The 16,450-nt window shown below is 38.6% G+C and overlaps 1 protein-coding gene across 1 annotated transcript in view; it reads left to right on the forward strand.

The window, feature by feature from the left end:
* The window catches only part of LOC137983509 (cullin-3-like), a 30,600-nt gene extending 14,288 nt beyond the window's left edge, over positions 1–16,312 (forward strand). Inside the window, exons 17-26 of the mRNA XM_068830661.1 lie at positions 2,137–2,261; positions 2,862–2,913; positions 3,218–3,259; positions 6,296–6,397; positions 6,692–6,809; positions 7,282–7,350; positions 7,683–7,755; positions 8,057–8,126; positions 14,961–15,067; positions 15,341–16,312. Coding sequence (XP_068686762.1) covers positions 2,137–2,261; positions 2,862–2,913; positions 3,218–3,259; positions 6,296–6,397; positions 6,692–6,809; positions 7,282–7,350; positions 7,683–7,755; positions 8,057–8,126; positions 14,961–15,067; positions 15,341–15,365 — 783 coding nt within the window. The 3' untranslated portion in view covers positions 15,366–16,312. The remainder of the gene's footprint in view (positions 1–2,136; positions 2,262–2,861; positions 2,914–3,217; positions 3,260–6,295; positions 6,398–6,691; positions 6,810–7,281; positions 7,351–7,682; positions 7,756–8,056; positions 8,127–14,960; positions 15,068–15,340) is intronic.
* Positions 16,313–16,450: the final 138 nt, after the last annotated feature.

Below are 16,450 nucleotides of genomic sequence, written 5' to 3' on the forward strand. Positions count from 1 at the left end.
TTTCAATAAAATTTTCGCTGGAAAAGGATTCTGTGGTATTTTCTGCCTTTGTGAATTATAATATCATGTTGTGTATTGAATTTTCGAGCTTAAGGTTCAAATGTGATATGGGAGAAGTTTTTTAGTATATATTGCTCTGTAAGCAGGAAGGGTTCACAGCCTGTTGGAAGCGTGCTTGAGTTTCAACAAAATGAGCCCCAAAATCAGTGAAAACTTGTGACGCAGATGAATAATAAAGTAGCTGCTATTTCCAAAATGATGGAATTACCTGGTGATAAATAACGTCGTACGCGTCTTGGAGAGTAAATTTTGACTTTGCATAAACAAGAGTTGGGCGATTGTGATCTTTGTTTTGACTTCGCTCATTTCATTGTCAAACTTTATCACACTTGACAGAAAAAGAAACTTACAAAGACCCGGTATCTTGGGCATATGAATTACGGGGTGGTGACTTCTTTGCCTAAAAGCAACTCACTTAACGAAACTGTCCTTTTTCAAACAACAACAAGGATTCAAACAGCTTCAATTCTTACACAGTTCGATAAAACATGCGGTGGGGCAACCAAAGTGATGGGAGCTGTGTTGGGGTTTCAGTGTGAAAGTACAAACGGCTACTAACACTCTTATAACTCTTTTTTCATTATTATTTTATTAACCCACAGTCTGCAGTCTGCATTTTACCCTCAGTCTGCATTTTATCCCTGGTCTGCAGCCTGCAGTCTGCGTTTTACACTGACCGGTTATTTGAGTGGTTTTTAGCAACAGAGGTTAATTATTCGTAATGCGATCGCTTCCGTTGCCGTTAGCAATGGGTCGCAAATTTGACACTTTTATCGCATTATCACATTACGCATTGAACCACGTTATCTATTATTCCTAAAAATCTAAAAATATTCGTGCCTTATCAGTTTTCGGTCGAATTTATGTCCAAGAAGGCAGATAAATATGAAACAGACGGAGATGCTCGTCGTCTCGCTTAGGGGTGTAAATTTTGGATTTTGGTCTCGCTTAGGGTGTTTCGGGCAAAGCGCCAATATTTTAAGCCGCCAAGGTCAAAATTTGCTTAAGTCACGCCCAGATTGGTCTCCTTTAGGAGTCACAAAAAGCTTGAGCCACGCCCAGATGGTCTCCTTCAGGGGTTAAATTTAAAATTTCCGACTAGCATCCCCGTGTGTTCCATATGGGAGTCCCCCCCTCCCCCCCTCCCCCCTCCCCCCCCCCCCCCCCCCCCCCCGGGCTGCACGTACCACAGGCAACCCAGTGTACCCTCACGGAGGGTCTAGTTTGCCATGCAACACTGCAGTTTCTGGCTTGCATAGTTAATATGGTGCATTCGCACATGCTTCATTCGTAATTGAGTGAGTCTTTGATGTCATTTTTTTTAAAATCCAGCTCTCTTGGGCCTACAGGTCAGTTTTGAATTCAGTAAAGACAGAGCAAAAATCCAAAACCTTTGATCAAAGTAAAAGGCTTCACATGTATATTGAAATTAAAGCACAAACGCTTGCCAGTCAGGTGTTGAGCAAACAAACTTTCATAATTTGAGGAAAAAGGAAGTTCAATTTTTTTGTTGTACTTGCTATTTATTGTTGATACAATTTGTCAAACAGCCATTAATAAATTATGCAGTTGTTTCTTCCATTAAGTTATTGGGTTAAAGATCTTGAGAGTACCCCAAGTTTCATGAAATCTAGTTAGCATGCTTTGTGTTGCAACGGTCGCAATAATATTTCATATATTTCATTGTGTACAAACCTACAACTTGTCATGAAAGGCCTTCACAACTTTACAGGTTGACTGCTTACAAGAGGAGATGAATTATGACTTTTGCATTAATTTGTAGCATTCATATAGCGCATTTTCCATTATGGATTTGCTCATTGCCCCATGAAATGTTTATTGAATAGCAAAAGAAATGTTTCAAGTCAAACGCAACACAGTTAAGAACCCCAACTGTCAGGAGGCAACCAGATGGCTATTTTACAAAGTGTAGTGATAAGAGAATTTAACCGACTCTTCCCTGAAGACTCACAAGTCAAATCGTGTGGCATTAGACAGGATAAAATCTATAATTATCTTTCTCAGGAGGGAAACGGTAAACTGCTGTTGATAAATATACGTATGTGAATGTTTTAGATTAACTTGATGGGAGTGGATTTGGTGGTGCGAGTGCTTACGACAGGATTTTGGCCAACACAAGCCTCTTCACCAAAGTGCATGATTCCTCCTCAAGCCCAGCACGCTTTTGATTGCTTCAAGAGGTACAGTTCATTAACTTTTGCCATCTATTTCATCCTGTAGTTGTGTTCTTATTTACCTCATAATGTGCAGGGAAATTTTCTTCATTCTGATTGAATACGACAATTTTAGTCGCCAAAGAGAAAACGTTAGTCGCATTGGCGACCGTATTGGTCGCAATTTCGAACCCTGGATCATGTCATCTCGAAATTTTTTCATGCATAGTATTGATAAGTAAGCACATGATTTTTCTCGTGCAATTTCAAACAAATAAGCAATTTTGTTTGTCTTTGAAAAATTTACTTGTGCTAATTTATTCCAAATTGCACTTGAAATCATGTGATTACCTGTACTAATCTTTAAATCGAAGCAAGGCTGCAAGTGAGATTGCCCCTTATTATGTAAACCTAAATTGTTTGGTTTTCAAAAGTAGCCAAAAATCACCACCTACAGTGTATTTGGCTATTTTGGCAAGAAACTCTTCTGCTGTGTTTGTTAACAGATGTAACATTTTCCTCGTCTTTCACTTCCTGGTTTCCATACAATGTCATCTTCTGTAAAGCCTACTGACAACTCGGAATTACTGTAGTTAACAAGGTTAACTCACTCTAGACTTTTTGCAGGTTCTATCTGGGTTGTCACAGTGGTAGACAACTAACACTTCAGCCACAATTAGTAAGTTGTTTTATCATTTGTTTAAGAGATAACACGTCAACAAATTACACTTTTGATGTAGCATAGAAAGAGAACAAGAATAAAATGAAGACTTGTGTGAAGTTCAAAACAAGGCTGCTGCCTAAGAAAATTTTAAAGGCGCCCTCAGAGCTAAACGCTGAGAACTTAAGAGCCCAACATATGAAGTGAAAGGTGTTGCTGTGAAAAATTAAGGTGCCCAGAGCTATTCTTTGGGAGCCCCAGGCTACCGGGCTCCTGTTAGGCAACAGCCTTGCAAAACTCAAAATATTTTTTTTTACAATAGGGAACTGCGGAGCTGAATGCCACCTTTCCACCTTCTAAAAAAGTAGGTGTTTACTATCAGTTTATTAACTTTTTAGTTTGAAAACCTTTGGTAGTAGTTTGACAAGACAGCAATAGTCATTGACGTGACATAGAGTAACAGACCCCATGTTAGTTCGGGAAAGGTTGGTAGAACATATAAAAGACTCGTATGCAAAGCAGAGAACCAGAAAAAATATTGTTGCCAGAGGAATCTAGAGAAGGGTGGCATGCTGAAGTGGAGAAGGCAGTCATGCAAAATAATGAAAAAAAAAATGGGAAAGCTGTTGAAGAGGACCGATTTTCTGATGAGCTATTGAAACATCTGGAAGAAAAAAGGAAAGAAGATTTTTGTCAGATTTTGCAGTAAGGTATATAACCAAGGAGAATGGCCACAAGACTTCTTTAGAGCCTTGATGGGACCAATACCAAAGAAGACCAGTGCAGTGAAATGCTCAGATTTACGTACTTTGCCCTGCTCAAAAGGTTATTCTGTGAATAACAGCTCAAAGGTTGAGCTCAAAGGCCGAATAGACTACCTGGGTGGTAGACCAGGCAGAGGAACAACACAGGCAACTGGATTTTTGAGGATGCTGTGTGAAAGTAATATAGAGTTAAGTTATGACACCTACATTTGCTTATGGGGATTTTGAAAAGACTTCGCTGTTTGAGGTTTTGGATAGAATTGGTGTGGACTGGACGGACGAGAGATTCACCAATGCACCTCTATGAGGAAAACTATGATTTCAGGTGGACTAATTGATACTGTTGATCATAGGTTGTTGTGTTCAAGATTGTCAATTCGTTTTGGCATTTGTGACATTGCAGTTGACTGAATCTATCCTACTTATCTGACCTTACCCAGTTTGTTAAAGTCAATGATGGTGTTTCTGATGTTCAAAATTTAGTCTATGGCGTCCCTCAGGGCTCGGTTCTCGGACCAATGCTCTATTCACTCTACACAACACCTCTGGGAGATATTGCAAGATCGCATGGCTGATCCTATCACTTTTACGCTGATGATTCTCAACCATACTTATCCTTCAAAACTTCATCTTTCGAGGATATGGTCTCTTACAAATCAAAGATAGAAGCCTGTGTTACGGATATTGACTCATGGATGATAATGAATAAATTAAAGATGAATTGCGACAAAACAGAAATTTTAGTTATTTCGTCGCCCCATCGTCCTCTTCTTGCTTACGATTTCCTTGATATTGTCTCGGAGAATGTGCGTTGCCCAACTACTGCAAGGAACATTGGGGTTATTTTTGGTAATTCTTTATCTATGGGACCTCATGTTGCAGCTGTGTGCAAGTTGTCCTTTTTTTCATTTCCTTGTTACTTTCCAGATCCGTAAGTTCTTGTCCTTTGATTCACCCAAAACACTTGTCTATGTCTTTATTACGTCCAAGGTCGACTATTGCAATTCACTTCTGTATGGTCAACCTAAATGTGTTCTGCGAGATTTACAACGTGTTTTGAACTGTTCAGCAGGACTCGTCTATTCAACAAATACATTTGAACATTTCACACCTCTGTTTTTAAATCTTCACTGGCTTACCGTTGAACAGAGAGTTATCTTCAAGAGCGCTCTGATTACATTCAAAGCTATTCATGATTCTGTTCCCATTACATCACGGAACTTATTAGGCCTTACAAGCCTAACAGGACACGAAGATCGTCTAGTCATAATCTACTTGCTGTACCCAGATTTAATCTTAAAACGTATGGTCGCTCCGACCATATGGAACAGCCTTCCATTAGAATTACGAACATGTGTATATGTTTCAACTTTCATGTCTAAACTTAATACTTGGTTATTCAAAGAAGCTTTTAGTTAGGACTTCTAGACTTTTTATTTATTCATCTTTAGGATTGTTTTTAATATTAGTTTTTCATAAATTGTAAAGCGCCATTGGACCACTGGGACATGGCGCTATAGAAATTTTATTATCATTATCATTATTATTATTATTATTATTATTATTATTATTATTATTATTATTATTATTTTTATTGTTAATTGGGAATCAGAGGCTGGAGTCAATGGGTGTGGCGTTACGAGTAAAGGAGGGATGTCCTCTTTCACCTTTCATCATCTATGCTAAGGCAATGACCAGAGAAGCTTTTGAGAATGTGAAAGAGGGTGTGCTTGTTGGGACTTCTATATTCAATCATGTTTGCAGATATCAAGGCTTTAGTGAGTGGCTCAAAAAGAGCTTTGAAACAGCTTGCTTACAGCTTGGTAAAGGCTGTCTGGTCAATAAATGAAAATCAACGTAAAGAAGACAAAAGGTTTCATTTTGAGAAAAGGTGTACAACAGGAATTACGCACCAGAATTGATGACCAGTGAACAGCTCCCCTACTTAGCATCGTTAGCAGTCGGAAGAAAGTAGATAACTGCACTGGACAAGGGAGCATTTAATAAAAACAAGAAGCTGTTCACTGGAAGCTTGGTGGAGTCACAGAGGAAAATCCTGGTTAAAGGTCTTGTTTGGAGTGTAGCGCTCTTTGCAGCTGAAACGTGGATCCTGAGGGAAAAGGAGGAAAGTCTTCTGGGGGCATTTGAAACGTGGATCTGTAGGAAGATGGAGAGAATTAGCTGCATGGGTAAGGTATTAGATGAAGTAGTGTTGAATAGATTGCAAAAAGGGCGACTATTAGAAGAAGACATGCAAGATGGGTGGGACATGGATATTCTGAGAGACAAGGAGGAATGCTAGGTCCAGATCGTTGAAAGAATCATATACGGAAAAAGATCCCCAGCAAGTAGAAGAATAGAAGACGATGCTGGATAGTCTTGATGGAAGAACTACCGACGGTGAAGTGGAAGCCCTCGATGGAGACCGGGGTTGGTGGAGACTTTACGATGGGTCTGCCTGAGAAAAGAGCACTTAAGATCTTGAGAGTGGTAGTTTTATCACCTGAAGTAATTATCGATTTTAGTCAAGCTTTTCTACACTATTTCTGACAGAACTTTTATCTGTTCTGCCACTTTTGTATTTCTTTATTGTCGTTGTTGTTTAGTCGAATCTTTGTTGTTGTGATTGTTTTCAGGAGGGCGGCCCTTCAGAAATCCGTCGCCACATCTTTCAAGTATCAACACATCAGATGTGTTTGTTGATGCTTTTTAACCGTCAAGAAAGATGGACCTATGAGGTGTGTTTCCTGAACATTTTTTTAATAAAAGCACACATAAAAGGAAGGGCTTTTATTTTTGCGAAAGCTGGTGAAATGCTATTATAGCTGCAGTAACCTCTCGCTTTTACTTCTATCTCAATTCCTGCTAACCATCAAACATTTCGGTGAACATTAGGTATGAATCAAAGATGTTATTGTGTTGGGGATGGACAAATCTGTTTGATCGTTCAGCCAGAAAAGGGGTTTAAAGTGAGCTTTTCTGTGATAGATTAAACTACCTTCTCCTCATGTATCATCCCATTTACATTGCAGGAAGTAAGTCAGCATACCGAAATCCCGGAAAGAGATTTAAAGCGAGCCTTACAGTCGCTTGCTTGTGGAAAACCTACTCAAAGGGTTCTCACAAAAGATCCTAAAGGAAAAGATATATGTAAGTTGAGTTATCGTAGCATTTGTATGTTCCAGTTAAGAAACCAACGGGGCTCTGAACTAGCTTCACTCGAATGCTTGTACATGTACTTTGTTGTAAATCCATGCATCGTAACGCAACCTTGAGACAGAGACAGTTCGATGTCTTTTTCGCGTTATTCATGCATGTAAAAATACCAAAGCGTTTCTGAGACAATTTCGTTGGGACAGGGCACAATGTACTTAAATTAATCTCTTGGATTAGTGAACTGCATTAGGCGGTCGCATCGTTAGAACCCAGGGCCCGCGCTATATCCTGCGAACAACAAAGAATCTGTGGGGCGGCTAATTTGGTGGCCTTACAGAGAAATTTTTCAAATCATTTTGCTATGGACGTCACATCAGATCGTCAAATCCTAAGAAGCAATAACTGTGTCAAGATTCCTTTGTTATCTTGAATTGAATTTTTTATTATTATTTTCTTTTCTCCTCAGCACCAACGGATATGTTTTCCGTGAATGAACAGTTTACATCCAAGTTTCACAGAGTTAAAATTCAAACCGGTAACTTCATTTGAAGCTAATAACGTTATAACACTTTGTTTAATAGGAATGCTTCGTCTGGGTTTGGGGGAAGGGGAAGGAGATTTCTGAGAGGACTTTTCGAGTCCGTCTTCAGAGTCTACCAACAACAAAGTTATGCGCTTTAGATTCGACTTTGTTCATTAGATTGGAGAGGGATCCATGCCATTTTGCCCCTAGAATTCGTATGCGTTGTCCTAAATCACAATAAAATATTCCGTATGGAAACTTCTAGATACCATGAAATTGGCGGACTTGGTTTCTCAAGTGTTTCATGTCATGCAAAGTTACAAAGTATTTTGTGTTTCTCGCAGTGCTTGCGAAAGGTGAAATGGAGCCCGAACGGAAGGAAACCAGGAATAAAGTCGACGAGGACAGAAAACACGAGTATCCTTTCAATTGTTAGGAAAGCGCTCGTATTGGAGACTTGGTATCGTAAAAGTGGAGGGATCTTTCCTTCCAACCGGGAAATATTACACCGTCGTGTACACCGTAGCTCTCTGTAAGCGAGGCCACTTAAATATGGGGGTGTATGTGATGGGACACTAGTTGAGAGGGCCCTAATTAAAGGTTATTTACCAAAGATCTCAATGTTCAAGGTAATTTTCTTTCATATCACTCTGTGTAAGGAATAGCCCGATTTCTGGTGTTCGTCAACAAAACAGTGATTTTCCTTGATAAAATATAGGATCGAGGCAGCGATTGTGAGAATAATGAAGGCTCGAAAGAAAAGACCGCACAATCTCTTAGTTGCTGAGGTAAGCTGTCAACTCTTTTTGACGTGAACTCGTAGAACATTACTTCCTTTTGAGTTCTCTGCCCAATTGACCTTGATAACTTCGCTCGAAAATCTACAGTTGACCAGCGACTAATCCTCCTGAAAAAGCCATGGTCATCCTTCAAGTGTGTCAGTTACGTCTCACTTAAGGCGAAAAGAACTCACAGAGCGCGTAAGCAGCCATGACCTCGACGAGAATGAGAAAATCACCGGAAGAATATTATTTGTCGCAAGTGGGATGATTTTTCCTTTCCACTGACGTAAACGTGACGTTAAATGTCCTTTTTCTGGTGAAACGTCTTTTTGCGTTTTGGTCCTCGTCGACCGCCGCTTTGCTTACTTTAGGGAGCTTTAGCAACGACGACGGGAACGGCAACGGGAACGTCATATAAAAACATAAGTTCACGTTATTGCGATCGCTTCGCGACTATTTCAAGCTTTTTAACATGACAAAGGTGTGGCAGTCCCTCAGGAATGAAACCGTTTCGAGCGGCGCTTAATTTAGGGGAGAAAAATGAAAATTTACATCCAAGTGGTGACGTTCTCCATAACACCTCAAACTTGGTAATTTCGCGTTGTTGCTTTGCTGACGACGGCAAAGAAATGGACAAAAATAAAAAACGCACGTGCAGGGCGCACAAAGCTATTGTTTTTGCCCACTGAATATGCAAATTTGTACAGTTACCGTTGCCGTCGCCGTTGTCGTTGCTAAAGCTCTCTTTTCTCCCGTGGTCAGGGAGCTGAATTTTCGTGCGCATGCTCTGGTCTCACATCTTGCTGTGACCTTCACTGGCGAAAAATGTCTGATTGGTCGAGGCCTTGTCATGTGACTTCAATACCTCAAATCAAACATGGCTGCCATTCGGTGTTTATTAGATCAGTTTTATTAGATCTCCGTCGACAAAAAAGACCCGTTTTCAGGCCAGTAAAACGGACGAATGTTGACTGCATAGTGCGTTTCTATGCCAGCGAGATTCTCTTTTAAGCCAACAGGGCTACGAGGGAAATTTCTTTAAAAATTTCAAGGTCAACGCGAGTCTCGGTTGCTAGTGTTCGAGTGGAAATTCGTTTGTGGAGCTTACCAGCTAATGGATTACCCCGGGGATTACCATCTTGATTTCAATTCATGCGTTTATCTTTTAAAAAGTGAAACAAAAAAGATACCACTAAATTTCCAAATGGTGTCTCTTCCAACTAAATAGTTACACACTGTTTCCGCGGGGTCCCGCATCTAACAGAAAATGTTAAGATTTTCGCTTTTTTTCTCAAAATTAAGTTGTTAAAATTGCCATTCAAGAGGTCCATAGAGGAAAATTTATCAAGACCGAGGGGAAAATTAAGAAATGTATTTCAGTCGTTCAAAAAAAATTTTAAAGTGAATTTAGCAGTAATAATGACCAAAATCATACTTAACATGTCATAGCACCTCATATTGGGTACACTAGAAGGAAACCTTTTAGTTGCAATTATATTTTGTTATAGTTGTTCCAAGCAAAATGCCAATTGTTTGGTTTCCTCCGAATTATAGAAATAAACATGGATTAGGTTAACTCTGAATAGCCAAAACAACAGCATTTGATTCAAAAGTCCAGCTTACTACATCTGTAGCAGGGAGAACTTTACTGTAACAAAATATTACTACAGCTACTGTAATAATACGCTTTCACCACATTGTAGTGGGTTAATGTGACAACAAAAATACTTAATCAGGAATTGATTTTATCTTCCAGCAATAAAACAGCAGGAGGATATAAAATTAGGTATTTTCAAAGTTTAGAAAACTTGTTGAAGGTGATTCAGTGCCACCCTCCCAAAACTTTTCACAAATTTCATGCTGGCCTACTAAGTACTTCCAGTACAACAAATTATCTAACCTGTCTTTGCAGACTCTGGTTGCAACACACCTGCTTCAATAATTTTAATCCCCTTGCATTAGATTTAACTTTTAGAAAAACCATAACTTCATATTTCCGTAATAATCGTTCAAAGACATTGAGCAAATGCATACAAAGCTAATTTTGAAAGGGACATAATCCCATGTTGCAGTTTTCTGGATAAGACTTCACAGAAATAACTCCTGTTACCTCTCCATATGTAAAGAGGTCCCATGATTTATGAGTCAATTAGTCAATGAGTCATGAGTCAATGAGACTCACAGTCAATATAGCAATAATTTATTGATCAAGCCTAAGCCCTCGTTTCAGTGATTAGGCCTAAGCACTCTCTGAAATTTTAGCTTTCATTTTATGGGTTAGGGTAACTGCACTAACGCATTGACTCATGACTCATTGACTCATAAATACTTAAAGACTCGTATGTAAAAAATATTTCAACATTAGATGCAATGAATTTTTTAGCAATTGCTGTAAATAATAGTAAGCATTCCTACCATTTCAAAGGATGAATAAATTAAAGTTGAATGCAGTAAGTGTAAGAAGTAAAAAAAGTGGAAAGTGGTCCAATTTATTTAAGCGGTAAGCAATTTCCATCCTTGCCTTAGTCCCTGGATAGGGTTAAACAATGGTGGTGAAGTGAACAAACTACCCCAAGGGGGTACTGCTTATGATACTGAGACCAAACAGCTGGCAGAGTTGCTGCAGTACATTTAAGGCTATCAATCTCACAAATGAATGGAACTGTAGAAAACTTTGGTAAGCGAGCAAGTAGCTTTTACTTATCAATTATAAAATGCCAGTCATTTGTCAATTTAGAACTGGTTCCCCTAAGGGGTCAGATTTCTTTAGCCTACATCCAGAAAACAAGATTGTGTTACCTTTAAGGGTTGTTTTAAAAAAAAAGACCACTCCTGAGCAAACTGCATCCTCGTGTTTGGATTCTCATTGACTTAATGACTTTAACTATATTATGCAAATTTGTTCTACAATAATACTCAAATACCGTAAAAGTATTTTTAACCTAACTTTTTTGCAAAATTTACTCCTTGAGCCACCAGCTTCAACTTTGATTCTTTGTTCTAAAAGCCAAAGCCGTTGTATAGCAATGGTGGAGGTGATGATTAGTCACTTTGTTTTGGTTCAAATGAAGAAAGAAAGTCAAAGTAATGATCGCACTTAAATTAATAACCCTTTCACCCCTAAACCGGCCATACTTGGTATTTTAAACCCAGAGTATTTTGCTCTGTCTAACACCAGACAATTTTACTCGTCAATGGGGAACCCCATGGAGTCAACAGTCTTACAGTACTTCTCAACATAAAGAAAATGAATTCTGTGGACTTGAACATTCCCAAAAAGAAATGCTGTATATTCCAAATATGGTTGCATAAACTATTCAAGATTTACCTGCTTCAGGAACTTCAAATCAATGAATATTTTGAAAAATTTTCCTGAACTCCTGCAAACTTTGTACACTTTTTAATGGTTTGCCCTTTAAAAGTAACATTCAGAAATAATGCAAATACAACTGAGGCTGTTTTGCATTATCTACAAGACCAGACAACAATATCCTTTATTCAAACACAATCAATATTAAAGCAATAACACATGCTTGTGGGGTCATGTGCTAACTATAATAAAGATACACTACAGGAAATAAAAGCTTAAAACTAACTATGTGACAGACATAGGATATCTACACACAAGGGATAAGAAAAATAAATCAATTGCTATCCAAAATATCATATTGCAAATACACCAAAAGGTAATTGTTGATTTACAAGTTCCTTGTGCAAAATGGTAGAGCATGTTTGAAGTCCAGCAGGACCAAGATGAGAAGTTATGATAAAAACTTTAAACATATTTTTTACCACAATTATTTTACTGCCATCAACCCCAATGAGACCTTATGCATGGGACACTGCTTCTAGCTGCAGCTCCAAAACACATAATATATTAATAAATTTTGCCATGTAAGAAAAGAACAAACATGTGGGGTGTAAGCAAAAAAAGTCCAAGGCAATAAAGCTTCCTTTCAGCCTTTTCAGGAACAACTATCCACTGTCAACCACACTTGACTCAAAGCAGAATTTCCTTGATCCAACAACACATGACAGTCCCCTAAAACCAAAATTATATCATTAATGCTTCCACAAAACAATAGTCCCAGTCTAAAAAAACCTGAATCTATAGATACCTATATACACCTGTACACTTCTGTTCTTCCAAACATTATTTTAAATAACATGGATTTTGATTTTGATAACTCAAATTAATTGCCAATCCATAACTTGGTAACTACCGTACTTGAACGCAAGGATCGTTGAGTTGCGACTGCTAAAAAGTATAAGGATGGAGGTCGCAAGGTTGGAGTGTTATTCATTGATTTCCGTAAGGCTTTTGATTGTGTAAATCACACTATCCTTGTTGAAAAACTTAAAGGAATTGGAGTTATGGGTAGTATGTGGAATTGGATCAATGATTACCTCTCCAACCGTGTGCAAAGGACTCAAGTTAATGGTATAAGATCGGATTTAAGACCTGTTAAAGTTGGAGTACCCCAAGGGTCCTTATTAGGTCCCAGACTCTTTGCAACTTATGTAAATGATTTACCAGATCATGTTAACAGAGGGGCGTTATATATGTATGCGGACGATACAACAATTTATGTAATAGGTGACACTGTTGATGAGATCGTTCTTGTTTTACAAGAGGTTCTTGACCAGGTGTATACCTGGTGCCTTATGAATAGACTGATTATTCACGAGGGTAAATCTGAGGCAATGATTTTGAGCATTAATCCCTTCATTGGTCCTTTGAAACCTCTGAAGTTGGGTGAGGATTTTATTCAGTACATATCCTCTACTGCTTGTCTCGGGGTTACCATCGATGATAAACTGTCTTGGTCTCAGCATATTAAATCAATTTGTGTGTCATTCAATAGTAAAGTCAAAATGCTGAGACGTATAAGTTTTTTACCCAAATCTATGCTAGAAACTCTGTACTTTAAGACTGTAATCCCAAGTGTCCTCTATGGGGTTGTGGTTTGGGGCTCTGGCTCCAAATTTAAAGAATTAGAATTGATACATATTAGAGCCGCTAGACTAATTCATAAGTTGCCAAAGGGCATGACTGATGAAGATATTTTAGCAAGAGCGGGGTGGATGCCTCTTGAATATTTTTATAAATTTCGTATTTTAATGATTACTCATAAGGCTTTTTATAATTTAGGTTTAGAGGAAATAAATTCATTAGTTGTTAGGACCTGTAAGAGCTATAATCTTAGGAAATCTTTAAATATTTTAGTTAATAGACCAAACACTGAGCTCGGTCGTAATTCCCTTGTACACAGGGCTGCAATCGCCTGGAATTCCCTGTCTGATAGTGTAAGATCTTTTTCTAATCAAACAGGCTTTAAAAATGGACTGAAGCAGTTAAAACATACTGTTATGAATATCACTTTTGAAAAAGACAGCTCAGTAGTTTATAATAAGCATGCCGATTTTTATTATTATTAATACATATTTTATGCTTTATTTATTTTTAGCGATTATTTATCTTATTTATCTAAAGTATAATCACTACCATATATATGTATTGTTAATTTTATTACAGTAGGTCCACATCAGCTGTAAAGTTGCTTTTTTTCCTCTTGACCTGCTTTACTAAATAAAGTTATGTATGTATGTATGTATGTAATAACTTAGACATTCACCAGAAAAGGGAATATAAATGACCTTAAAAGCAGCTATTTAAAATATTTGATACTAGGGTTACGTTCCTAATGAGACAATCACATTCAAAATCAAATTCATATCTGATCGAATCATTGATCATTCATGTAGAGGTGCCGATCGTAAGGTGTAACGCAGAAAAAAATAACCTTCACGTTGAACAATATTGCCATTTCCCTGCCACCTGGTACAAGCCAATTCACACATGAACGGAAACCTTAGGAATCCTCCTTTCTGCACATTACAGTAACTTTTTGTACCCGGTGGCAACAAACTTTCCACATTAAAAATTGCGCAAAAAACTCACCTGTTTCGCAGCTCTTTTCCCACGAAATAAAATTTTCCAGGAGCAAATTTTCCGAGGATGCTGGTTGGATTGGACTTTCAAACGATTTACACAACATAGACGTTCTCTAAGAATACATTCCACTTGAAACTGGCGTTAAAACTAGCCTTGATCGCTCTAAAAAGAACGGAAACCAACAAGCTACCGATTCTCAACCGGCAGCCATTTTTCTGTTCTTCTCGGGGGTGCTTTTTTCACGAGAGCCAATGATAGTCCCGGAAACGCGTCACGTGTCATATCGCGCGACTCATGCGCAGACATTTTTCGCCAGTGAAGCTGTGACCAACTAGAGTCGTCTTTGGTAAACAATAATTAGACAACCACGTTGAAGGCAACTGGTTGATTCCTTTGGGAGGTCCACGACAGTGGAAGCTCCCGTTACATTGGTGATACTAGGGAGTTTAAGAAACCACGACGGCTACGGAGACGAAAACGTCACCCCAAAATATAACTTTGAGCTGTTTTAAGTATTTCATGATTATTCCATCTTGTTTATATTATCTAATGTGAGTGAAGTGTCCTAAAACTGGATTGGTACAGACGGATTTGAAGTAAAGAGTGAGACTGAAAGATTCACGGTAGTTTGTCCACGTTGTCGTCAAACCTTAAATTTGGTCATTTCACGAAGTAGCTTTGACGAGTACGGAAGAGAAATGTTTGTTTAAAATGCGTGCCGCACGTGCCGGCACGAGCATTTTGATTCTTTTAACCAATAATATTACTGCTTTTTGGCGTTGTCGTTGCCATAGCCGTCGTCGTTTCTTAAACTCCCTACTGAAACTCTCCAAAGCCAGAGTCGGAAACAGTGAAGGCTTTTGATTTTCTATATTCACTATTAGGTAACGGAACAACTAAAAGCTCGATTTATGCCCAGCCCTCAAGTTATAAAGAAGAGAATTGAAGGTTTGATCGAGAGAGAATATTTAGCCAGGACGCCTGAAGACAGGTCAGTGTCAACACGCGAATCGACTCACTCTGGTATTCAAATATAGATTTGCTATTGAATCCTAGAACAATTTTTGTCCCCGCCTTTTCGCTTCAACCTCCTCTCTTCTCATTCAACTTTCGGACATTAGTGCTTTATTATTAAGTGAGTTTGCTCAGGTGTTTCATTGCTTATGTGGAGTGGGCGGTGTTTCTTTCTCTCCAGGAAAAGCGTCGATCGCCTTTCTAGTGACAAAGGTTCCCAATTAACCTTGTTGGTTTGATTGTATTTCAGGAAAGTATATGTGTACGTTGCTTGAGAAGGAATTCCCGCGCATACTATCAGTCGGTTCCGTGGAACATCAGATCCTTATCATATGTTGTACAGTGATTATTGGCTATGGATGCATGGAAAAGTCGCTGCCATTTTTTTTGGCTCAGCAGATTTGTTTTTGTGTCAGATTATCTGTCAGTAGGTGGATCATTTTAAAACCGATCTCGGTATTTCGACTGTGTTTGCTTGGGTTTATACTTGTGCTTATGGATCGAAGTTTTTTTTAAAAGTTCTTCGGTGGATTACTCAGCTGTAACACCGTCAAATGGTAATCAAGGATTTAGGCGAAATTAAAAGCGCAAGGATCTGCGGTTATACTGGTTTGGGTGTCAATTTCTGGAGAAAAGTGTCCCAACACAGTAGTAAAGCTGGATTTTACGGATCTTGAGACGTTCATTAATTACAGTCATCGCCCCAAAGATTCAATTTTGAGAAGGAAAGTTGAATTTCCGCGCTCATTGCTATCGGTCACTCCAAGTGCTGCCGTTGATCATGGCACCGATTTCGCCATCGTGCGATCCCTCGGGCCTATCTGTCTGCCTTGTTAAGAGACAAAATTCATGGTGAAAAGAACCGTGTTTTTTTTCGGTCGAGAAATCATGTATTATATTTCCACAATCCGGCTTCGAAAACTGTTTTCATCCATAATAACGCATGCTGTAATTTGCAAAATCTTCGATAGGCCTGTTAATAATTTAATGGGTATGAAAGAGGGGTCTCTTGGGAAAATAGAATCAGAAAAATAAGTGGCTACATTTTGCTGCCCTGTTTAGATAAACTGTTTAATTTTGTAAGATTTCTTGTGGAATTTACGCAGCGCTGTTGTATCCTAGTTTTTCACTGCCTGTGTTGGAATTGCAGTGTTTTATTTGTTGAAGTTCGTTCAGTGTAACTGAACCTTAAGAATAAAAGAGAGAAAGGAAAGGAACTTTATTTACGAGTGTAGTCTTCTAGCGCTGGAGCACTAATAGGGGACACTGTAAACTGATCAACAAATTAGCACAAATCAAATCAAATTAGTGGGGAAAACCGGAGTACCCGGAGAGAAACCTCTCGCCGGGGCAGAGAGAC

This window comes from Montipora foliosa, chromosome 13 (assembly GCF_036669935.1).
Source record: "Montipora foliosa isolate CH-2021 chromosome 13, ASM3666993v2, whole genome shotgun sequence".
Taxonomy (NCBI): domain Eukaryota; kingdom Metazoa; phylum Cnidaria; class Anthozoa; order Scleractinia; family Acroporidae; genus Montipora; species Montipora foliosa.